The 26486-nt window shown below is 34.6% G+C and overlaps 1 protein-coding gene across 3 annotated transcripts in view; it reads left to right on the top strand.

The window, feature by feature from the left end:
- Positions 1–26486, top strand: part of LOC126972713 (sodium/hydrogen exchanger 9B2-like) — a 58070-nt gene that overhangs the window by 15910 nt on the left and 15674 nt on the right. For all 3 annotated transcript variants that reach the window (XM_050819620.1, XM_050819622.1, XM_050819621.1), the window contains exons 4-9: positions 175–412; positions 5218–5387; positions 6356–6570; positions 8200–8371; positions 18669–18823; positions 22902–23066. In XM_050819620.1, coding sequence (XP_050675577.1) covers positions 175–412; positions 5218–5387; positions 6356–6570; positions 8200–8371; positions 18669–18823; positions 22902–23066 — 1115 coding nt within the window. The remainder of the gene's footprint in view (positions 1–174; positions 413–5217; positions 5388–6355; positions 6571–8199; positions 8372–18668; positions 18824–22901; positions 23067–26486) is intronic.

Genomic DNA, 26486 nt, shown 5'->3' with positions numbered 1-26486 from the left:
TGAAAAATTGCAATACATTCAGGGTGATTCGCATAGTCCTAATGATGTTGTACTACTAGATATACGCTATACATTTTTGGGGATACCTATATATTTTATAAGTTTGAAGTCGTTTTTGATGAGATGTAACTGCTAACATACAAATTTCTTGTTAATTATTATTACCATTTTCAGGTCTGTCGCTATGGATGACGTCATGGTTTATTTTCGAGGATTTAGTATTCCCTGGTGGATACATCTTCGACATGACCGCATTGGTAGTCATAGGATATCTCTTTGGCCATATGTTACAAAAATACACATCTATAAACGCGGTAGTTGGCATGACTCTCGTTGGAGCCCTGGCGAGGAATTTAGTTCCTATAAATTTCATAGAAAACCCAATGGCATATTCAGTTGACTATCATCTAAGGTAATATTATTATTTATTTTTACTTAAAACAATACAATTTGGACTTGCCTTAAAAATGGACTATCCGTTTACTTCATTCGTGGTACTTTCATAGCGAAAGACGATTGAGCAAAGAATATAAATTACTATAATACTCTCTAACGAGAGCGACATAGGGAGTAGTTTCCTATTCCCTTTTCCCGTTTGATTTTTTAGTCAAGTCAAAACGACATTTGTTTGTTCTATGAGTTCCGTCACAGCGATAGATATAATATATATTGCTATAAATAAAAGTACAACAAGTGACCACAGAATGTAGCTATTTTTTTTACGAAAATACAGGACGAGATGAGCTGGACGTTCGGCTGATGGTCATTGATACGCCCTGTCCATTACAATGCAGTGCCGCTCAGGATTCTTGAAAGGCCCAAAAATTCTGAGTATTACACTACACTTGCGCTCGTCACCTTGAGACATGATTCACTCAGTAATTTCACTAAGTACGGCGCCCGTCAGACCGAAACAGGTAACGTTTACACAATACTGCTTCAGGCATAAATAGGCGCCGTTGTGATACCCATAATCTAGCCGGCAACCTGTGCAAAAAAGCCTCCCACTGGTAATGGGTATTCTGTAAGGTATTGCACTATTGCACTTGGCAATGATGGCTGTGACTTCGCGAGTTGTTGTAAAAGAACCTGGGTGACGGAGCTCATGCAAACTACATTTAAACTTACGGCAAGTAAATTTTAAGAAAATGTATTTACACATTACACTTTTTTACGCTATGACGTACCTATGTAAATGGCATGTTGAGAATAAGTACCACAAAGAAACGCTTAACCAAAAAAGTTTAAGCTATAAAGAGTAAGCCAAAGCTGCCTTGTGTTTTAAAAGGTATGTTGCTCCCCAAAAAAAAAAAAATATCCAAAACAATAAAAGAAATGAAGATTCGTGCGAGGAAATGGAAAGTGATATTTTGGACGAGTCGGCCGTGGAACTAGATCGGTTAATCACACCACAAACCCTCGAGTAGTAAATTTCATCGAAGTCATTAGACAATTTGTTATTTTTTAAAAGTGATAACCCTCACTTCTGGGATTTATTACACAAACAAAACTGTAATCAAAATTTTATAAGTCATACGTCACTCAAACGGTTGGCTCAGTTGGAAAGAGCGCTCGCACGGAACGCGAGAGGTCGCGGGTTCATAAAATTTTGCTATCAGTTTTATTTGTGAAGTCATTAGAACCGATTTCCAGATTCGCAAAATATTTACAAGAATTGCTTGATTATTATGAAATTACAAAGAGTAAATGACGTCACAGCCTATATTAGATTTGAGTTTAGTCTGTCATTTTTGTGTTTGAAGTTCCTCCATAGTGCGGTTTTCAATCAAACATTGGAATAAGCTTCCATGCGCGGTGTTACCAGGAAGTTACGAAAGTGGTAACACTCGTGTACAGCAAGATAGCATTATGAGCTTATTTGAGTTATTAATATCAAGTGATCTATATATTAAATTTTAGTCTGTGGTTTGTTTTTGAGAAAAATTGAAAAGATAAGCCAGAATTTCATCTCATAGTTAGTGATACGTTTGTCCATGGTTCTGATCAGGTTTCTTAATTGAACCCAAACGGCATTGCAATTGCGTTTGTCACTCGAGACTTAAGATGTTAAACCTCATTATTAATAGTTTTTTCACTAGCTATGGCGTCCCTTACCACAGAAAAAGACGCCTATCCGGCATTGGCAAAATGGCCATTTTCATACGCCGACCATAGATGTTTTACAAACAAATTGCTAGACTCTACAGCACCTATTCTTATTTTAATAATGTTCCGATCACCTTGGAAATGTTTCAGAAACAGTAGTTATTAATTTTAATGAATGTTTTGTTCTTCTTGAAAGTGGTATTTTTCAATAAACAATCTCATATCCTCAGTGTAGAGCATTTCCGATTGTTTGTGTCAGAATTTTCCGTTTTGTGAATAATAAATATCATTGTACTTCGTACAAAGGAAATCCAAGCATCTTATTTGTCCACAAAGATGGTTGCTTCCTATCATTTGAATCCTCTTGGTATGTATCAGGATGTCTGTACCTACAAATTTATTTAATATTACGTAAAAGTACTTTTACGATACAATATATTTAAGTTCCAAAGTAAAAAGAGTAGCGTAGTCGAGACTACAATAATTAGGTACTAAATTTTGAAGGTGTATCGAGATACACATACACCACTACCAAACTACTGCGCAAGGCTGCGTGTAAGTAGAACATCCGACCTTTTTTTCGACCTTACCCGTCTTTTCCGGCTTGAAAACCGGCGCCAGTTCCGGAGCACATGTCTGCAGCAATATCGGGGGAATGCCATCGGGCCCGCTCGATTTGTGAATGTCCAAGGTGAGAAGCGCCTTTATCACGGCGCCATGACGGATTTTTGTCTCCGGCATGTATGACTCGCACCGTGGAATATGCGATGGTGGTGCACCTTGGTCATCCAGAGTCGAGTTGGACGTGAAGAGGGAGCCCAGTAGATCAGCTTTCTCCTTCGCGTCATGGTCCAGCAAGTCATCATCCCTGTGCAGTGGTGGAATGGCTGGCTGGCAGAAGTTTCCTTGGACAGCCTTGGCGAGCGATCAGAACGCACGAGTTCCCGAGGGAAGGCGTGCAAGTCTCTCGCCAATTCTGCCAATGTGCTTCGACTTCCCGTCAGCAATAACTCTTTTGAAGCTGGCATGATTGAAGTGTTTTTTTAAGTTCGCTGGAATTCACATCCTTAGATACCACCGCACTGACCCAAGCCTGATAGCGCTCCTCCTTTGGCGGGAGGCCATTTTGCAGGAGCGGTCAAACCATGGTTAGGACCAGCCACCGATAGGCACAGAGGAGGATGGAATGAAGAGTTCCATACGTTGCAGTACCACATCAACAAAAACATCAGCAGCGGCATCTGGATCACCCAGTGAAAAACAGATCTGCCTCCACGGGTAGGATGCAAAAAAATACCGCATCTCGTCCCACTCTGCTGACCTATAGTGCCACACGGGGCGACAGCCTAAGAAGCAAGGCCGTGTTAGGCGCGTGATCGGCACGGTGCTCATGATCTTCCACATCTGGGATTCGCGTTGGCGTAAGAACCAGTTGCGTCAAACCATATGCTAAGTCGAAGTCGTGAACAGATCTCGGCGTTAAAATCGCCAAGAAACACGATCTCTGCAGTGGGGATCTGCTCCAACACGGAATCTGTAGCCATTTGGATGTGTTCGAAGAGCCGGTCAGTCTCTGCGTTACCGCTATGGGACCTACACAGGCATGCGTAGATTCGCGGATGGTCATCGCACTCTCCCGTGGTATTAAGGAGTGTTCCAAATTATACCCCGAGTATGAAAGGTAAGATGAATCAGCCAGAGAGGATATCTGTGCTCGGTTAAAAAGAGCAGGGCCGGATTCGCCGTCTCCAGGTGAAAGTTGACGGCATTTAAATTTGAGCGAAGCCCCCTGATGTTGCAAAACTCCACAGCTAGTGTGGAGGAGGGTGGTTTGAGCCTCCTGCTCTGTTTGCCCCGAGTCAGCACAGATTTGCCTCCTCCAGAATACGCGGGGCAGCCTGGGCAACCACTACTAGGTACAGGCCCTAATTGTGGACGCCCAGGGACGGATACTCCAGGACTGCATAGCCTGGTACTATCCTGAAGTAGTCTATTTTTTTTAGTCTGTGCTGCCATTTGTATTTGGGGGGGGGGGGGGGGGTGTAGACCTCCGGATACCCCACTCACAGGACGAAAACAGCGGCATAGCCGCTATTTCACGCCGGTTTCAAGTGAGGGAGTGGTATTTTTCCGGGCGTGCCGGCCCAATTCGGTTGTGTCCGTGAGGAACCAACATGGCACTACCACTCTTACCTACTAGCGTTTATTCGCGCAAGCTTAGCGCGAGACGCATAAAGATGTTGACTGCATATACGAACGTAATAAAATCTAATGATATATTTTGTTCGTAGGTTTGCCAACATAAATATACACGTCATGTAAACTTCTATGACTTCTCAATACCTTTTTATTAAAAGCCACGAAAAAAATCCACTTGTGTCGCCTATTTATGGCCAGGACATTCTAATTATTGATCTTATGTTTAATTCGCCACTACAACGACCTTAGACTCTTACATTAAACAAAGTAATTTTGATTTAAATGTATATTTGCGAATTTGTTTTTCGGATTCATATGTTGTTATTCGATGCTTTATAGGGTCGGCAACTCTCTCGTGATTCCTCTAGTGTGATCCGTCGATCCGTGTCCATAGACTTAGAGCCGCCGCTTTTATTCTCTTGCAACATCAGAGAAATTACAGGAGCGTTACCGGCCTTTAAGGAAAGTGTACGCGCTTTTTTGAAGGTACCCATGTCGTATCGTCCCGGAAACACCGCACAAGGAAGTTCATTCGACAGCTTTGTAGTACGTGGAAGAAAGCTCCTTGAAAACCGCATTGTTGACCACACAACCAGATGATGGCTATGATATCCTAATTTGTGGCGTGTCGTGCGAAGGTGAAATTCAGCGGCAGGAATCAGGTGAAACAGCTCTCCGGAACACTCCCCGTGAAAAATGCGGTAGAGGACACACAATGAAGTGACGTCTCTAGGCAAGGGATCAATTAACCTTGTTCTTGTTTTATTGGAAAAAACACGTACCTATATCCGCATTGAATATTAATTAGATACTACTATAGAGGTTCTTTTGCAAATTCTATACAACTCAGCCATTTTTATTGTAATTTAAGCCCGATTTAATTTAAGTTACGAAGTTATTATATTTTCACAGGAGAATTTATCCGGTAATTATTTTAACAAAAGGCCCACTCTCCTGGAACTGGGAATATATTAAACAGAATTCAGTAAAAGTTTTCTCATTGGCAACAATGCCCTGGATCATCGAGTGTTTGTCGACGGCGTTCTTCACATTTATTTTTCTCGAGTTCCCTTGGTACTGGGGTGAGTGAAATCATTAACAAAACAACCTCATTACTACTAAGCGGCAAGTCTTAAACTCCATCCGATTCATTAAGAATATAAACTTAAGTAAATGAGCAGCTTAATTATTTCTTTGAATTGAGGGTTCTCACATAGAGCGCTTTTTAATGACGGTACAGAGACTAAGAAACGAAGATTTCATGCATTTATATAGATCCATTTAAATCCATTAAAAATGTTATAGATGATAATCTTTGTGTTTATTTCGCTAAGATTCACAAAAATTACTTCGACACGTGTCTTCGCCCCTACACGAGTCATATTCAGGAACGACATTATAAAATCATTTATAACATTTAAAATATCAATGGATATCCACAAAGAAGCTCCTATTTTATTTATTTTCTTTTGTATTAAGCCAGTTGAGGAACCCACTCTGCATAGGTACTACCAACTTATAATATGAATGAAACTGTTGTAAAATAACTTTATAACTGCCGGCTGTAGGTAAACTTTAATTATATTCCTAGTTATTTTAAGTGAGCTGGCTCACTTCAAGGAAAATAATAGCATTTCATACCAAAGGGTATGCTTCGTTTTCGCAGTTATGCATAGTAAAAATACTGTTAAGTTTTTTTAGTAGTGTTAGAGGAGGACAAGTGAGTATGCGGGTAGTACCATGATGTTAAGTGAACACCAGAGGAATCACAGGAGGGTTGCCAGTATTTAAGGAATGTATACGTGCTTTTTTTTTGCCGTATGATCATGTCATATCGTCTTGAAAAGACGGCGCAAGGAACCAACTTCCATAGTTTGGTTGTACGTAGCGGAATATTTCTTGAAAACCGCACAGTAGAGAGGTTGAAAATATTTAGTTTATTATTTTATACTTTTATCATAACAGTTATAAGAATAACTATTAAGTCGTCCTACTTATTTGTTGGAAAACCTAAGAGAAAATAGCTAAAGCGTAATATTGAACATTTCAGGATTACACTTGGGAGCGATATTATCATCTGTATCGCCAGCAGTCGTGGTGCCAACATTGGTCGAACTCGATGCTCGTGGCTTTGGAACTAAAAATAAAATAGCACATTTAGTCGGAAACGCTGGCGGTCTCGATACAGCTTTTACTGAGGGAATGTTCGGAGTTATCAACAGCGCAATATTTTATCAATCCGCCCCCGAGTATCGGATAGTGAAGGTAAAGTCAATATACCACTTAGAAGGAAGTTACCAGTATTACTCTCATCGAAACGGTATCTAAGTGACTTTATGTGCAAAGTTGTAATAGCACTTTCAACGATCAAGCTGCTAATGGAGTTGTATTTTATTGTAATTGATAAAGTATATAATATATTTTTAATACTATGTTCATCCCTCTTTCTTACAGTTATATTTCTAATGTTCATAATATGTATGAAAAACCGTGTGATTTTGTTATAACGTCGTCATTATCTTTTCGTCACTTTGAAACATCCATTATCTTGAATAAATTTTAAATTTATTCTTTATATTATTTTTAATTCTTTCCCGCTTGTTCTAAGTCTTACGTGATCGTAAGCGCTGTTCTAGATACAGCGGCGTTACAGATACGTCAAGTCATCTTGACGCGCGGCGCTATGTGTGCGTGTACTTGTCATATTTACAAGCACACGCAGACAGTATGTGACAGTGCCCCTCGAGCATAATTACCCGGAAGACGACTGCCGAGTGCCGCGTCACTGTCACACAGATCAAAGCTACATAATATTTCCAAGCACACGCACACATAGCGCCGCGTGTGTCTATGACTTGGAGTATCTGTTATACTAGAATGAAATTTTTCAATGCTAGTCATATTATAAGAAAATGGTGGTATTATTATATGACGCTCTAGAGTCTAGAGTGACTTGCGCTTCTGACCAAGTAATATTAAGAAGTATGTATTTAGCTACAATCAAATCATCTACTACATTGAATTTCCAGAAAGGAATTGTTTCTGTTTTGTATCTTGTAAGAAGTGTTCTGTAGTTTCAAAACTAAACAGTATCTCCTTAATAAAATACGTTTCTTCTTTTTTACTTCTCTATTTACAATAATAATAATATCAATACTAACGCTCTATAATATATATACTGTCTAAACAATAATGATACTATTATTACTTACTATATACTATATAAACACATATGCGTGCGGGCACTGAGAGGGCAGGGAGAGTTAAACAATGCATACAAGATTTTATAAGCGATACGTCACTCGAACGGTTGGCTCAGTTGGAAAGAGCGCTCGCACGGAACTCTAGTTCATAAGAACTTTTTCAGATACAAAAAATTACTACATTATTTCATTTTTCATGTGAACCTGGCCTTAATTTTGTATAGTGCATCCTCGGAAACTCTTTAAAATATACCCTATATCCTTTTCTATATCCTTCACAACGTATATATAAAATTTTATGAGGGTAGGTTGAGTAAATATGGCGTAAATAAAGTTACAATCAAACAAACTCAAAAAATTGTACATATTTTTTTACAATGGTTTAATATAATTTCATCAAACCAATCGAATAACCTAATATTTACAATACACTAAAATATTAATTGTTTTAATATAAATAGTACATAAATTAACGTCAAGGAAACTCCTATTATTTCAAAACAACAAAATAATTATGAAAACTATTGTTCGTCGGATTTCACGAACTAAACTTCCACCAAGCTAAGTAATTGGAGAACTGTGAAGCCGCGTGGCTTTATAAATAAAATATAATTCTTATGATTTATTTTAATGATGATAACTGGAGCGAAAATATTCGTTAACATACGAATTAATGTAATTTTCTTAACAGGCTTTACTGGCGATATTTGTTGGGATCGGCCTGGGAGTCGTCTGGGGATTCCTCGCTGATATTCTACCGGAACATAACGATATTTATGCACCTACAATACGAAGCCTTCATATTTTCAGCGGTGGAATTCTCATCACTTTCGCAGCATCATATTTTGGATGGGGAGGAACTTGTAAGTATGTTATATATTGTGTAATACTAGCTGAACTGGCAAATGTTGTTTTTTCATATAAATTATTTTTAGAATTAAACCGTTTCTTGGACATTTTATTTGATTTTATTTACTTTATTGTAATTGGAAAACTTACAGCTAAATACAATAATAGTTAGGAAAATATTTACATAGAAGGCTATTTACAAGTTTTCGGCAAATATTTACTAGCTAATTACATAATAAATAGTTACTAGATTAATATTAACAAATCGAGGATAACAAAATCTTATCTAGCGATATGGTAAAAAAGATTCGTTAGTTTATATAAGTATGTTATCTATTATACATAAAAAAATAATGCAAAAACGGACGTGCATCTACATGCACGTGTTCAATAAAGGCTGACATTTATTAAATACTATTTTGCTTAGTCTATAAATATATTAATATAAATAAATAAATATAAAAAGACATCGCAACATTACTTCATTTTTCCTAAAACCATTTTTAATAATAAATATACTAAATAATAATCCCGTCAAAATCGGCCCAGCCATTTCAGAGATTAGCCGGAACAAACAGACAGACAGACAAAAACTGTAAAAAAAAATATTTTTGTGTATATATTGGTGTGTAGCGTATATATATTCATATACATTAGTAAAAAACGAATATTTCAATATTACAAACAGACACTTTAATTTTATTTATATGTATAGATTAGAAAGCATCAGTACAGTAAATTTTGTGTGTTTATATTTATATGTTTCGTACATGTAAGGTTCTACCAGTGACGACTGATAAATGTCTGATTTCACAAATAAAATTAGAAGAAAAAAAATTATGAACGATACGTAACTCGAACGGTTGGCTCAGTGGAAGAGCACTCGCTTGAAACGTGGAAAGTCGAGGATTTGAGTCCCGCATCGTTTATAAATTTTGTTTTCAAATTTAATTTTTGTAGTTAATTCCAGAAGTGAGATTTATCACTTTAAAAAAATGTTAAAAAAAGTTTTATTGTCTGATTTGAGACAAAACGAAATGCTCCAACAAATTTTAATTTTTTCAGCTTTGCTTACCAAATTTTTTGAAAATGTCTTTTTCAACATTTACAATGTTTTCATGTGGATTCGTTACTAAGTGAATTCCAATTCAAATATTTTTACTCTAAATAGGATTTAAAATAACTTAAAAAATTATTGATAGTTAAAGTTTTTTAACAACTTTAAATTTCGTAATTGATTTCTTTTGAAAAATTTCTGGGTATAATTTCTATTGTAAACGCATATATATTGCCCTACAAAGCACTTACTAACTCGACATAACCGAGTATTAGGCATAGCAAGGTTATGTTTGTTCCTAGTGCTAACATTATGAATTTCACGGTATCTAGAAAATTTTCTATTGTGCCTATATCCCTGACTACTAAGCTAGAGGTCCCGGGTTCGAATCCTGGTAGGTGCAATCATTTATATTATGAATATGGATGTTTGTTTCCGAGTCATGGATGTTTATATGTATTTATGTATGTTTAAGTAAGTATATCGTATTATGTATATCGTTGTCTTGTACCCATAGTACAGATATGTCTAGTTTGAGACAAGAAAATTTGTGTAAAAGTGTGTCAAAAAAATATGCTCGTGGATGTCCGAAATGATCGTTAGATTATGATAGAATTATCTGGATTTTTATCATTAAATGTTGGTAAGTTATAGATTATACTTGAAAATAGGTTTCATCGTACTTTGGGTTTAGAAGTGACACACTCCATGACATTAAAAAAACTACACGTGAAGCTACAGTTGAGTTTACTGTATCCGGAAAAATGTTATTTATACGAATTATTGCATCATTTTCATTCGAAGTAAAAGAAGAGAAAGAACAGGAAAAATTATAAGTTCCTGAGGGGTAATTAGGCATAATTTAATGGCTTCGGGCTCAAGCCTCCACCCACACAAAAGTATTAAGCAAAACATTACTACCAAATATAATCTCGGCGGATTTAACTTTTAAAACAAATAATATTTCAGTTTAGTAATTAATTTATTCGCAAAGCAATTTATATCAACTCTGAGGTTGAATGACTACATTTAGTATATTATTTTAGGGCACCACTTTTTCATAGTATAAGAGTTTTAATTAGTGCCTACAGTCTGTTATCAGCAATTCTCGTGTCATGGTGTTCAACTTTGAACTCCTCCGAATCGGCTTGACCGATTCTCATGAAATTTTGAGTGCATATTGGGTATTGAGTCTGAGAATCGGACAACATCTATTGTTCATCCCCCTAAATGTTAAGATTAGTTAACACGATTTTTTTTTTTTACATTTTTTTTAAATTGTTTTATTATGAGTCAGCATTAAAAAATACATACAACATCACATTTTCACCCATCTACGATCAACAGTTACTTTTAAATCGCGATTTTAATATCGGCAATACAACGTTTGCTGGGTCAGCTAGTATTAAAAAAAACCAATGCCCGAATTAAAATTAGAATGTCACCATTGTGTCCTATAGTCGTCAAATAAACATTTAATTTAACACTTATATTTTCTAAAGTTAGTTAACTGATTGCTATTGAAAGTATATAAATTTCAGCATTATAGGATAAGCATATTAACCTAAGTCTGTACCTCCGGTCCGCCACTTAGCGAGGTTTGAGCGATTTAACCATTTCAGGGCCAAAATTTAAAAAAAAATTAATACAAAGCGGAGTACTACAAAAATATCGTAGATCACGTTAATCTAGTAAGTGTTTCACAAGAGTAATAAAAATCATTTAATCTATATAAATAATCAAATAAGCCCTTTGTATATTCATTACAATACATTGAAACAAATTAAAGAAATCAAAAACAAAGAGAGATATAGAAATACTGATCGAATACTGTTTTTGGAAATAATTAATGTGTAAATAGAAACAATCAAAATATACTTACCAAATCTTATATCTTTAAACGAGCAATTCTTGTATATACAAATCTGAATCTCGGAAACGGCGCCAAGGATTTTAATGAAATTTAGTATACAGGCGAGAAATTGTTCTAGCTAGGTTTCAATTTTAAAAAATGTAGTTTTATCCGTGTTTTAATGATAAATAGCTACAATAACAGTAGGATATATAGGTAAATTTCGCCACTATATACTAGACAATAATAGCTCAGATGGGACATTGGGTGATTCGGAAAGCAGAAGACCCCGGTTCGAATCCTGTGTCCTATAGTTATTCTCTGTTCAAGTTTTGTACTTTCTTAAAAATCCGAGCAAGGCTCGGTTGTCCAGGTACTTACATTTCAAGTGAAGTAAACTGCACAAGAAATTTTCCTGACAGCAATCCACTAGTACACATTTTATTATGCAAAAGATTGTAAGGAGAATATCCAGTCACACTATTTAACTGTATGGTTTGTCACTTATATTATAAAAATTATCGTAACCTCAAACTTACAAACATATTGATGTATAGTTTTGAATTGAAATCCTAATTAAGCTTTGCCAGGTAACAAAAATAGCAGAAAGCAGGAACGTACGTGCCTCTACTACCAACTAAATGCACACGTCCCAGTCAATGAATTTCTACAAAAGTGCAACTCATAAAACTTTCCGTTACGCTACCAGTATATGGACTGCCCGTACTCACAAAATGCAGCACTGGGGTAATAAATTTAAAATAAATTATTGTATCATGTGGTGTTTTGACAAGAAAACATCAAAGTTTTCTTAATTAATCAAAGTAATACGTAAAAGTACGTACGAGCAAATTGTGGCTCACATCCGTTCCTCTCTGAACTCATAGCAAAAATTTAATTGAAAAAATGACCGCATTTAATTTATGTACCAAATAAATCATGATTGCGACGTAAAAACTATTCAAAACACACAAAAATTCCGCCAATAAAATAAAACTCAAAGTCTACAGAGCTTCATACGTCATATCTGTTCTATGACATCAAAGGCTTTATTCAATTTTATTTAAACGTAAAAATGCACATAATTTTTTGAGCAAATATTTTTCCCCGCTTCGGTGTTTATGTTACCGTAAGCCGAGAGTATATCCAAGTCATTATTATATGATATTTGTGAATATTTTTTTATTTATAACATTCTTTTCTTATAAAAGGCATTTATTTTCTCACAATTGATTCCTTTTGATTAGAATTCTATTTGATGTTATTATATATTTATCATACTAGATATTACTACCGCTTCGGAAACGATGGCGCTCAAAGAGAGAAGAAGCGGCTCAAGAAACTCTCCCAGCCTTCTTTTTTTCGCAATAGATAATATATTTTGATAAATTTCAGATATTTTCCTGAAAATCCTAATTTAAAATAGTCTACAAGTGTAATATTATTATATTGCAACTAAAATAAAAACTAAAATATGATATATTTTCTCCATTTCTGTAAAGTTAAGTAAATTAAATATTAAATTTCATTATTTGTTGTGTTGTAAGCTTAGCCACCCTCACAACTTGGCATTATTTATTCAAACATACTTGTGTAATGGTTTTATCACTGTCGTGGGTAAGCCCCTGGGGTTTATTACCCCCTTATTAGATAAAATACTTTATTGTTAACTGGTATAATTATTAGTAAACTGCACGACACAAATAATTTAACATCTTTTTTACAATGTGAACGTGTTAATTATCCCGTCAGTGGCTAAGCTGCCTCAAAGAGCATGGTGCCCATGCCCGTCTTAAGCCGCCGCGCGTTACTGACGCCAATTTGTGTTACAATAAAATTTATTGCTTTTGAAGTGTTTCGGCTTGTTTATAAAAACGAACGTCAATGCTTTTGTTGTTAAACAAGCTAGCGCTTTGTTAGATTACATACACAATAGATACTGCGTAATTTAAACAAATTTCGTTTAAGTATGTTGTCATGCATTTTTTCCGATTTTTTTAGATTTACCTACAGATTACATTTCGATTATTACTAATGAATGAAGTAAGTGTATCTTTATTTGGAACAAACACTACAAGTACAGGTAAATATTTACAAATAAATAATATGAAAATATTATATTATTTACAAATAAATATAAATAATGACGAATACAATATACATGCCTAATCTAATTAAAACTAATATGTACATCAATAAGTACATTAATAATACAGGATATATTTTAATAGTATCCTTTAAATAGAGTGGGCAAGTTGCTCATCTTATGCAAAATAAAAATGTCAGCTGTTGATAAATCCATTTACAAAAAATAACGGCTTGCACTCCGGTAGGGACGGCAGAAGTGAAAACTTGAAAATTAACGTTGTGCATTTTTGAATATTTTGGAATAATTTCGTACGAATTGCTTTATTTGTCAGCATAAAAGTACTAGCTATGTGGTTCAATACAATATTCATTTATTGCACTTTCGTATAGAAAAATGATAGTTTTAATTGCATAAAAAATTTAAAACTTCAGAACTATTACAATTATTTTACATTAAAAAGTTTGGTTATATTTTAATCGACGTTACAAATATCAATGTAAATTATAGTTTAAAATCAAAACGAATATTTCTTTAATACGTGCACTAACAACAAATTACGTATTATAGTCTCTTGTCCAAGTTTCACAAAAATCAACATAAAATAAATTACTTCTAATCTTAAGGCTCACAAATACTAATAGGAAACTATGTTCAATCTAGACTAGACTAGAACACTGATTCGGAATCAGGCTCTTCGTGTAAGAGTTCTTCTATTATTTTATCACTCAAAAGCCGCGACATCTTGAATAAATAACTATAAAAAATAACAAACATTTAAACGATACCAGTTAAAGATTAATAGTTATTTATGCAACTGTTGTGTAATAAGGGGTATTAAAACACGAATGTGAGTTTATCACACTAGGCGCATATGAATGTGATAATAGTATCACATGAGTGTTTTAATACCTAATTATCAACAGTTGTATACAAGACCTTATCTACACCCATAATATGAATCCTTTATAAAAGATTCTGAAACAGTTAGCTTACTTCTAACATTAAAAAAGCCAGTCCTAGTAACCATAATATCATCCAAAGGAGTGGTATTATGAAAACGGATGCTATAATGTTGAACTGGATTTCGTTTGGATGATGTAATGGTTATAGGACATTGGGTGTTTTAATGTTGGCAATAAGCTAACTGTTTTAGAATCTTTAATATAGGACTTAAAGCATGGGTGTAGATCATAGTTTCTCAACCTTATTTTGCTCACCGCCCACTTTGAGAATATGTTTTTTTCTAGAGCCCCCCATCTTAATTTTACTTACCATCTGTCGCGAATTTCAAACAGCTATTGGCACGATTATATTTAGACGTAAGTATTATAGTATAGCCCCCCCGAAAGTCTCAAACAAGGGGGCGTTATCACCCACGTTGAGAACCTATAGATAAAAGAAGTAGAACGTGCTAAAGTTAAGGTGCATTAGAATATAATTGTTTCTGTTACACGCAACCTGCTAGTTTAAATGTTGTTCAGGGAAAGAATGATCACTGAAATTTGAGAAATTAAAGCGGGTGCACAGTGAACAAAATTCATCCAACATTGAGTGACACCTGCTCAATCAATTCGTCACTCATTGAAGCGACAATATTCGTCGCCTGCCGTATGTAGAGTGCAATACACAGAGTACCAATACGAACGTTCAAATTGTGTTATTGTTTTATCAGAATGTTACGAACCATTCTCATTATTTTCTAACTTCTGTTTCATTTCATATAAATATTATAATTAATTAGTGATAATTATTTTATTCCAAGAATTATAATTCAGAAGGCCTTCAGTTTTATTATTATGGGTTTTTTAAATTTTGTTGTGGCATTGTCGGTTTTGTACAATCAATCAAATCTTGATGTTGGTAATGGACAAAAATAAATGGTTCAAGCTGATACTAGGGTGCGCCAGACCAGAGATGATAGCAATTCCCATATGTGGCCAGACCTGCGCTTTCTAGAGCGCTAAAATGTGGGCCGGCTTGAAGTATTGCCCTGCCGAAGTCAGTTTGACATTGCTTTCCTGATGACCGTGAAATTGGCAATCGCTCGAGCTTTCGAGACCCAGTATTCCGATACTAGGCGAGGCTTTAAAGGCAGTGTTGTCGAAGATCGGTGAAACGATAATTGGAGTATAATATATAACGGTAAACGTGCAAACTTGAGTCTTCTGCGGGTTGAATTGTACAACTTCTATGAGCGTGTTCTATCTGCCCGTAATAAATAATTAACTCTGAAAGAGCGGCGATATCACAGCACGAATCTATCATAAATACCAAACCAAGTTTGTTTACCTAGCAACCCGTAACTCAAGCCGCATAATGATACCTCGACTATTGACCGACCCATGACACAAGTGGGCATGGGCCGGCACCGGTTTGGCGCCAATACAAACTCAGCAGATGGCTTCTACGGGCGCGTCCCGTGTTGGTATATCAGAGGTTAAATATAATACCAAATGTTTATTTCTACACCAAGCTTGTACATCAATCTATATTCGTGATTGGAGCCTCATTGTAACCATTATAACGCCTGTAATAGGAAACTTGTTTATTTTAGTACCCCATGTTCGATAGCGTGGCGATACAATGGCGACATTAAATGAACACAAGGGTAGAGTCTCTTAACTGTAATTTTAAAAAAATTAAACTACACAATTCACCTAAAATTATCGATAATTATACATAGCATCATTTCGGAACATCCTGTAAGTAATCTAGTAGCCGAGAGCTAACGTAGGCACTGACACCTTCTTTTTTCACGCCTACGCCGAGACCCCGCCGTAGCCGTCGTAGCACCCATGTAAGGGTGATTAAAATTAAGTTATCTAAATGTTTTGTTTAAAAATTTCTTTGTTTGAAAATTTCTAAATTTCAATTACTTACTTTAATTTTTAGAAATACTTTCTTACGGTTATGTAGCTCTACCTACAATACAATTTTTTACATCTTAAGTTACAATTTCTTATTGAATATTATAGCGAATAGAAAAATTACAAAAAATACTCCTTAATTTCTTTTGATAAGGAAGTAATAAAACATAAAACTAATACTAGAGGGCCAGAAGAAGAAATGAAAATTTAAAATCCGTTCATTAGTTTAGGAGTTCACTAGAAACAAACATCAGGACACTGGATTTATAATATATAATACTAGCTGACCCGGCAAACGTTGTTTTGCCAAAAATATTATTTTTAGAGTTAGACCGGACATTGCAACATTACTTTATTTTTATGAAATATAATAATTTTTCCAAAATAAACGTAGCCTAAGTGACTCCTTATTACATCAGCTACCTGCCAATAAAAAGACAAAATTGTAAAAATATATATATGAAGCAAAAAACAGTTATTTCAATATTAGAAACAGACACTCCAATTATTTTATTTATATGTATAGATAAATATTATCATAAATGCAGTAGAAGATGCAGAGAGATATGCCGTATGAAGCCAAATTTGTGTCTTATATAGTTATAGGCGTTGGCTTGAAGTAAATACTGTCTCGCCTTAATAAGTAAAAGGGTAAGGTGGTAAAACAAGGGGAAGGTAAAGGTTGATGCAATATACGAGAATTTATATTTATACTTTTAATTCTTTATTACTGTTTATGAAGTATTTGATATTATTTAAACATGACTCATATATTGGATTCTGCATTTTACAGACTAATTAATTGTTATGTTTATTACAGCCATTGAAACGGGGTACACTTAGGGGTAGATATATATATATATATATATTGGTTTTATGGTAAAAGTATTTATTTACTTAGGTACTAAATTAATCTATGACACTTGTTAAATAAATATAATTATTGGTTCTACTTGTGAGTACGCGGATCTCTACTATTAATTGGTTAAAATGGTTACTCGGACCAGTCCTGTAATGGTTATAGACAAATGGTTAATGGTAACTAGGACCGGACCGATCAATGGTTACTCGCGTACTACCTTACTAAAGGCAACACATGGTTATAAGTAATTAATATTATCTACTAAGCAATATTTGTAATATAACGCTGTTCGATGGATTTACTTCGTAATTTCATTGTAATATTACTCTATTTGATTGAACAGAGTGGCTTGAATTTCTTATAATTATGTTCTTTTCACGAGTTATATTTTTTTCAAGCATATGGTAGATTCATTAATTTCAAAGAAATATTTATATTGATGATTCCATTATACGCCAGGCTTTTTAGAGGCCAATTTGGTCGGTACGGAATGTTCGGAAGCAAGGTCTCAAATATTTTCATATAATGCTTACTTACTTAGTTACATTCAGACATTAATTAAGTTACAATTCACTTGTAGGGAACTTCAACAATGTTTAGGAGCTACTTTAATTGAATTGTTAAGTTCTCAGACTATTATTGAGTTTTATAATATATTCAACATAGATTCTGGATTGGTCTCCGCTGCACTCCTACTAGATACCGTACTACCTAATGACAGTAGCTTTTTTATTACGGCAACTGTTAGATGTTTGTGTACGTAATAAAATACAAAATACTTACTGATGATACACATATCATCAGTAAGTATTTTGTATTTTATTTTAATTTTATTTCTTTAAATTTTTCTCTTAATGATTCTTTCGGACCTAGGTTATAAATCACGCGAATAGCCCTCTTCTGCAGCACAAAGATAGTATTAATATCGGCCGCACTGCCCCATAAAAATATACCATAGGACATAATACTATGAAAATAACTAAAGTATACTAATCTCGCCGTATCTATGTCAGTTAACCGTCTGATTTTCTTAACCTCATATGCTGCAGAACTAAGCCTATTCGCCAATCCTTCAATATAATTCATCTAAAATCTCTTCATAAAACATCTAAAATTATCAATAATTATACATAGCATCATTTCGGAACATCCTGTAAGTAATCTAGTAGCCGCGAGCTAACGTAGGCACTGACACCTTCTTTTTTCACGCCCACGCCGAGACCCCGCCGTAGCCGTCGTAGCACCCATGTAAGGGTGATTAAAATTAAGTTATCTAAATGTTTTGTTTAAAAATTTCTTTGTTTGAAAATTTTTAAATTTCAATTATTTACTTTAATTTTTAGAAATACTTTCTTACGGTTATGTAGCTCTACCTACAATACAATTTTTTACATCTTAGATGGGATCACAATCCCAGTGTCTTTTTTATTTCCTAATGTAGTATTTATTTTTACAAAGTTTTACTATGCAACCCGAAATTTTATTTTCAATGATTATTTTCAAAAGTGTTTTATTTAAATGCGTTACACTCGCGTTAATCAAATAAAATATTTTATAATATATAAATCGAACGTATAATTTTAGCTGGAGTTAGTATAATGGTGTGTTCGGCCGCAGCAGCGACGCGTTGGTCACGGAGGGGTTGGGCCATAAACAAGAACCCGGTCTCCGAAGTCTATAAATTACTCTGGACCTTGTTTGAACCAATGCTGTTTACCCTTAGCGGTTACTTCCTTGAGGTAAGTAATTAACTTAGAGATACAAAATATACTATTCAGTGGCGTAGCGTGCCTCGGCGGGGCCCCATATAAAATTTGTTTTGGGGGCCTTATGAAGGGTAAAGAATTCTCAAAAAGAATAAAAAAATGTTGGCATTAAATCATAGAAATATATTTTATTCATCGTAATTATGCATCGGTTACTTGTTACAAAGTTTTTTTAAATAATTCAAATTAAATAACACACAGTTATAGCTGTCATTTCTGAAATAAATAAAAAATTGGGTAGTTCTTATTAATTTTTGAGTATGCACGTCGGGGGCCCCCGTGACCCGGAGGCCCCGTATAATTGATACGACAGATACGTACCTATCACTACGCCCCTGATACTACCACCCATTCTAATAAGAATGCCTCAGCCCTCAGAAGAACTGGCGCAACAAACTCAGCGGGCTTTTTTTGTATAAAAATATGGTTACAATGTAAAATCGTACAATAAAATTTATTATTTAATAGCCTGTGGGCGGACGCTCCATTCCCAATCTATGGTATCATTCAGTCATTTATGTTAAGGTAACCTTAACCATACAAACATTTTTTTAAATTCTTTTATATTTCGTAATACATTTGTTTTGAACATTTTGCGGGATCTTGTTGTAAAAGCATATACAACGCCCCACAAAATACTTACTAACTCGACTAGGCCGAGTAGTAGGCATTTTTCGAGAAATGTTAGTGCATGATTTTACAGTTGACATACTTAAATCATACAGCGCTCTGCGGTTCCAGTAAATTAAGACATTCAGTGTATTAAAGGCATAAAAGGCATTTATTTTCTCAAAATTGATTCCCTTTGAATAATTTTGATGTCATTTCTAATAAATACTACCGCTTAGAAAACAAATGGCGCTCTGAGAGAGAAGAACCGGCGCAAGAAACTCTCCAGTACATACTTTTGCGCTTATCACGATTCTGGCAGGGGCATTGAATTCAAGCTCTAAAGGTTGATGCATCCAATATGCGATAATTTATATTTATTCAGTTTATTCTTTATTACTTTTTATGAAATATTTGATATTATTTTAACACGACTCATATATTGGATGCAGCACCTTACGAACTAATTAATTGTTATGTATATTACAGCCATTGTAAAATACTCTATTTCATTGAAAAGAGTGGCAGTTGAGTTTATTTTATCTTCTTCTCACAAGGTCTACTTTAATGTGGTTTAAAAGAAATGTTATAGTGACGATTTAAAAACGCTTAGTTTAAGCCTGATTGAATAAAATTGCGGGTGGCGTCTCAAAGTCAAATAACGTTACTTTTATACAATAATAAAGTTTACTTTTACACAATAATGCAAAAACATTGCACGTTATTGATATGTAGGGTGCTGGACAGCCGCAATAATGTTCTGAATTAATTAGCAAAAATTTTACCGTCAATATTTGAACCAACAGTGGTTGGTATTACTGGGTTATATGGTACACTTACTGACTCGAAGAAATGTATAATTTAGATTTTTCTTATCAATTTGCAATCGTTTATGACCCAGGTTGGTCGAATAAATAAATAAATACCATTAGAAACTGTTTTTTTTACCGTTAGAATAAAAAAAAATTAACAAAAAAATAACCGACTTCAAAAACACTATTCCAAAACAGTAGATATAATATGCACTATAAAGTATAAAAATAATTGCGTATTTTTATACAATCTAATTCTAGTTACGATTATTGTCATTTTTGGAATCGGTGTCCTTCCGCCGCGACTCGCTCTCGCCTCTCGCCTCCTCACAACTCAAGCACATCTCACCTATAACTATGTATGTAGTTACAAACCTATCATGGATGACGCCGACTCCAAAAATGACAATTATCGTAACTTGAATTAGATTAATTAATTAGATTGTATTTTTAGTGAATTTGTAAAGTATATCCTTTCCAATAAAAAAAGAATCATCGAAATCGGTTGGCGCGATATTGAGTTATTCGTAAATTGTGATTAATTAGTAATTAATCCACTTTGCTATACGTATGTATAGCAAATTTAAGACTTTTATGGTTTTCTCATGGATGCCATTGTCAAATGTGGACCAAAATACAATGGGACTACACGGGAAGCACCAGCTTTCAAATAATTTTTCAAAGAATTATCAAACTCGGTTCACCCAGTCGAAAGTCTTGAGGTAACAAACATAAAAAAATACGAACGAATTGAGAACCTCCTCCTTTTTTGAAGTCGGTTAAAAATAATACCACTATCCAATAATACCACATAAAGTTACATTCGCATTACCAATTCGACTTACGGTTCAAAAGATGAAAATCACTGCCACTAGCGCCATCTATCTGACACTAACGTAACTATGTTCTTCGGAGTGGCCATGTAGACCGTGCCAATAAAAAAAAAAGTATTTTTTAACTTAGAAAAATTATTATTTTTATGTTGATGATGTTACACTATATTTATGTACAATTATTTAAATATTGACTTTAATATAATATTATCATTCGTTTGTAGACTGCATTAGAAGCTGCATTATTAGATTACAACATGCTAGAGTAACCATATAACCGTAAGTAAGTGTACCATATAACCCAGTAATACCAACCACTGTTGGTTCAAATATTGACGGTAAAATTTTTGCTAATTAATTCAGAACAATATTGCGGCTGTCCAGCACCCTACACATCAATAACGTGCAATGTTTTTGCATCATTGTATAAAAGTAAACCACCCGCGTCTCAAAATCAAAGTCAAATAAATTTTATTCAATCAGGCTTAAACTAAGCGTTTTTAAATCGTCACTATAACATTTCTTTTAAACCACATTAAAGTAGACCTTGTGAGAAGAAGATAAAATAAACTCAACTGCCACTCTTTTCAATGAAATAGAGTATTTTACAATGGCTGTAATATACATAACAATTAATTAGTTCGTAAGGTGCTGCATCCATTATACTGTCTAAGATTTTATTGGTTCAAGTGTTAACTGTTAAGTCACTGCATAACTATTTGCTGGTAGTGGAGAGTGAGTAGTTAGACTTTGCTCAGACTACACTAACGTAACTTTAGCTTAGCATAATCTATGATTTTATAGTCAATTCTCAGCTGAATGCTGTCTTAGCGTAATTCTATGTCTGAGTTTTACGTAAGTAAAGTCTGATCAATGTCTAAGAACGCCCTATTTGCATGAGTTTTTTATGAAAATAAGGGCCGAGACGAGCAGGACGCTCAACTGATGGTAATTGATACGCCCTGCCCATAACAATGCAGTGCCGCTCAGGATTCTTGAAAAATCCAAAAATTCTGAGTGGCACTGCAGTCGCGCTGGTCACCTTGAGACATATGTTAAGTCTCATTTGCCCATTAATTTCACTAGCTACGGTGCCCTTTAGAACGAAACACCGTAATGCTTACACATTACTGCTTCACATTCAGAGCTACGCTCTGAGAGAGAAGAAATGGTGCAAGAAACAAGATTGAAGGCACAATGTGCTGTCATTTTGATTATGAATTTTAGATAGTGAATGCAGAGAGCCATTCCGGATGTGTTTGGCCAGCATTAGAATATACTAAAATGCGTGACCAATTTTGATTTGTTAATGTGTGCGTTAGCCAGTGGTTTAATATTTAAAATATGAAGGAGCTAATGCCAAGCGTGGCTTACTGCGTCTATGGTTGTGGTTGTATATAATTACTACAAAATATTCGCTTTCCTTTTCTATCTTGTTATATCTTCGTTAGAGATAATCTTCTCTCTCACACTTTGTTTGTCTATTGTAAGTTATGCTTGAGACATATTGTAAATCTATGTTTGAGACATTGATTGATGTGATTGAAGTCGTATGTGGTCGTATATCGCGGTATGTTAGGGATTAGATTGCTTTGTAATGCATTCCGACTCAGAACATATATCCGATAGGACAGTAGATATCAGCATGCAATCAAATCTTTCCATCTCTTCATCCTATATAAAATTTCTTAACATTTATTTTGAATCCAAAAGCTTTGATAGCAAATTAATAGGTATACATTTGAATAATAGCTTAATTCAGTTAGACTATTGTATTAATAACTTTTAATTTTTCAGGTCAAACAAATAAGTGCAATAGAGTTTGGATATATTTTGGCCTGTATATTCTCAGCATTATTACTTCGTTTATTAACAGCCTTCCTCATAGCATTAGCTAACGAATTATCAGTCAAAGAGAGTATATTTATAGCAATAACTTGGATACCAAAAGCTATTGTTGAGGTAAGTAAGTAAACACATAGGGTAACAATTTGTTATTTTTTAAAGTGATAACCCTCATTTCTAGGATTAATTACACAAATTAAATTTGAAAACAAAATTAAACGATGCGGGTCTCTCAACCGCGACCTCTCGCGTTCCATGCGAGTGCTCTTCCACTGAGCAAACCCTTCGAGTGACGTATCGTTGATAAATCTTGATGTTGACGTCTTGTTTAGTGTCAGTTGTGGCTTCATCTACAGGATCTACCTAACAGTTGATAACCTGCTCAACCCGAATATTTTCATTTTAGAAAATTGACTTGAGATGTCGCTCTTTCAAATCTAACAATTTGAAAGAGCGAATCGATCGATCTTTCAAATTGAATTGAATCGCTGGTTCGAGTCCAGCATCGTTCATAAATTTTGTTTTCAAATTTGTGTTAATACACAGGTAAGGTTTTTGAGAAATATACCTATACTATATATATATACACCATACAGCGCAATGACTAGTGACCCTGCCCCTTTAGCTTATAGGTCCCGGGTTCGAATCCCGATTGGTACAAACATTTATATGATTAACGTGGATGTTTGTTTCAAAGTTATGGATATTTATATATATTTATTTATTTATATCGTATTAAATATATCATTGTCTTCCACCAAAAAGTGTGTCAATATTATTATTATTATGTGGCGCCATAGATAATAAGATTCCTGGGCTAATGAAACAAAATATATCACGTGTCAAGGTGACGAGCACAATTGCAAAGCCGCTCAGAATCTTGGGTTATTAAAGAATCTTGAGCGGCATTGAATTAAAATGTGCAGCGCCCAGATGAACGTCTCATTTCTTCACATTATTATATCAACTATTTGCAAATAACTTATAAGCAAGTAACTAACCCAACCTAGCTGTTCTGTACATAATAGATAAGATACTGTTTTTTATGAATTTTCAATAATATTTCCATCAAGAATTATTTTGTAATATATGCTCCTTGTTGTTATAGTGAAATTGTTTTACAACAAAACTGTGAAACCATGCGTCAATAAATTCTCTCATAATAAATATGTCCATACAAAACAAATATTGGAAATAATAATAATTATGGACTGTTGGACTAAACAGCACTCCATGAAGTAATCTCCATTAAAATCCGTTTATTAGTTTCGGAGTTCACTGGAAACAAACATCAGGACACTGGGTTAATATATATTAAGTTGATCAAATACGGCTAAGTCATGAATTTTTATAATAACTTAATGGACCCTGACGTAGATAACAATTGTGTGTAAATCAGACTATATAAATATAATTTACAGATTTTGCGCCGGACCCGAAGTCATTTCTTTAATATAACAAATTTCGTTACTCAAATGTTACTAAAAGTCCCATCCAAATTGAATCCACCGCTTCAGAGATTAGCCGCAACAAACTGTCAAACAAAAGCTATAAAATTTAACATTATTTCCTTTTACACGTATTTAAAAAAAAGTGTGTGTGTTATACTTCTTTGGCCTAACGAAGTAAAAATCATTAAAATGATTTATTCCTCGTGCTAATCTACGTTTTTAGAAAGGCAATTTTGTAAAAATCTTGCAAAGATGGCATTGACAATTAATTATTAAATAATAAATACAGCTGTATGGGCTTGAACTCTTTGCCTGTCCTAGTAATGGACGAAGAAAGCAAAAAAAAAATTACGAATGACGCAAACGTCAGAAAATTTTAGGAACCTGTGCGCGCGCATCTTAAAATTTCACTCTCATCATTTTTCATAAAGCGTCTAAAGAAGTATAACTTTAAAAATAACCGATTATTTGGATATTAAGATGTATCTAACTAAACTGTGTGTAATACAACAATTGCTTGCAATCATTATAATTAATCAAGCAATCGTTAATTTAGCACAGTTGGGTCGACACCGCGTCGCCAGTTGACGTCACCTCACTAATATTACTTTAATCTGTTCATTAGCGAGTGAAAACCGCTCGTTCAAGTCTCGTTTAATTCACTTTAAGTCCTCACCAGTTCACTATCGCTCTTGGTAAGGCTGGGCACGCTTGCAAGCTTCAACGACCGTTCACTAATATACACTTAAAGAACGTCGTGAACTAAAGTTTTAATTGAAGGCTCTTTTATATACATACGCAATATTTATTGCACATCTCGCTACTTATTATCTTAATCTTTCATCAACACTATGAACATTTTCCGGCCTGTTCTAGTAATTGTATTAAGTGTGTAAAAACTTAGATTAAAGATTGGTCTTCGCTTCGCTCCAACTAGATACCGCACTATCTAAGAACAATTGCTTTTTTATTACGGCAACTATAAGATGCTTGTTTGCGTGGCATCTTGACACTCAATGGCATCTTTACAATTTTGTAACATACGCTTCGTGTTATTTTACATTGAAATTAATAAAATACAAAATGCTGACTGATGATATGTGATCCCTGTGCCTTTCTTATTTCTTGTAGTACTATTTTTACAAAGTTTTACTATGGAACCCAGCATTTTAGTTTGAATTATTAGCAAAATTAGCAGGACATGCGGCACGTAAACGCCACACATGAGACTGGACCGAGTACACCCACTTGGGCATAGTGTTAGTTGCCGCACTTTGCGACTACGCCTGCGGTATTTGGTTGGAGCGCAGCGGAGACCAACCCTTAATCTAAGTGTAATAAATTAAAACACAGACGTAATAAACTTAATGAGAACTAGCTGCCCGGACAGACTTCAATCTGTCAAAAGTTATTCTTATATCTTTAAACGAACAATTTTTGTACATATATATAATCTGAATCTGAAACGGCTCCAACGACATTCATAAAATTTAGTATACAGGGGATTTCGTTGGCGATGAATCGATCGAGCTAGGTTTCAATTAAAAAAAAATGTAGTTTTATCGGTGTTTTAATGCAGCTACAATAACATTAGAATACAAAGGTAAATTTTGCTAATATATACAAGACTGTAATAGCTCAGGTGGCTGGTGATCCAAAAAGCAGAAGACCCCGGTTCGAATCCAGATATTCCATTAGGTTTTTTTTGGTTCAAGTTTTGTGCATTCTTAAAAATCCGAGAAAGGCTCGGTCGTCCGAATTATTTTATTAGTACTTAAATAAATAAAATGTGATTCCCGATTGATCATGTTATTTATATCTCAACAATAAACGACGATGACATACAAAAATAGGTTTCGTAGACTGCAATACCTTATAAACTTAATGATATTATTACTAATGCTTTCCCGGCCGGTACCGCCGCAACCGTTCCGTCCCTGCATCTTGAATCTGTAATATCTTCAAAAATATTCATTTAAAATACATACGGTAAAGGGCCACATTGATCTTTTTTAAATGCACAATGTAGATATTTAATCTATCTCGTTGAGTTCGTCCATCGTTTGCAATGTTAGCGCAAAAAGAT

Source organism: Leptidea sinapis, chromosome 27 (genome assembly GCF_905404315.1).
Source record: "Leptidea sinapis chromosome 27, ilLepSina1.1, whole genome shotgun sequence".
NCBI lineage: Eukaryota > Metazoa > Arthropoda > Insecta > Lepidoptera > Pieridae > Leptidea > Leptidea sinapis.
Note: the sequence above shows the minus strand (reverse complement) of the source record. Positions and strands in the feature narration are given on the sequence as shown.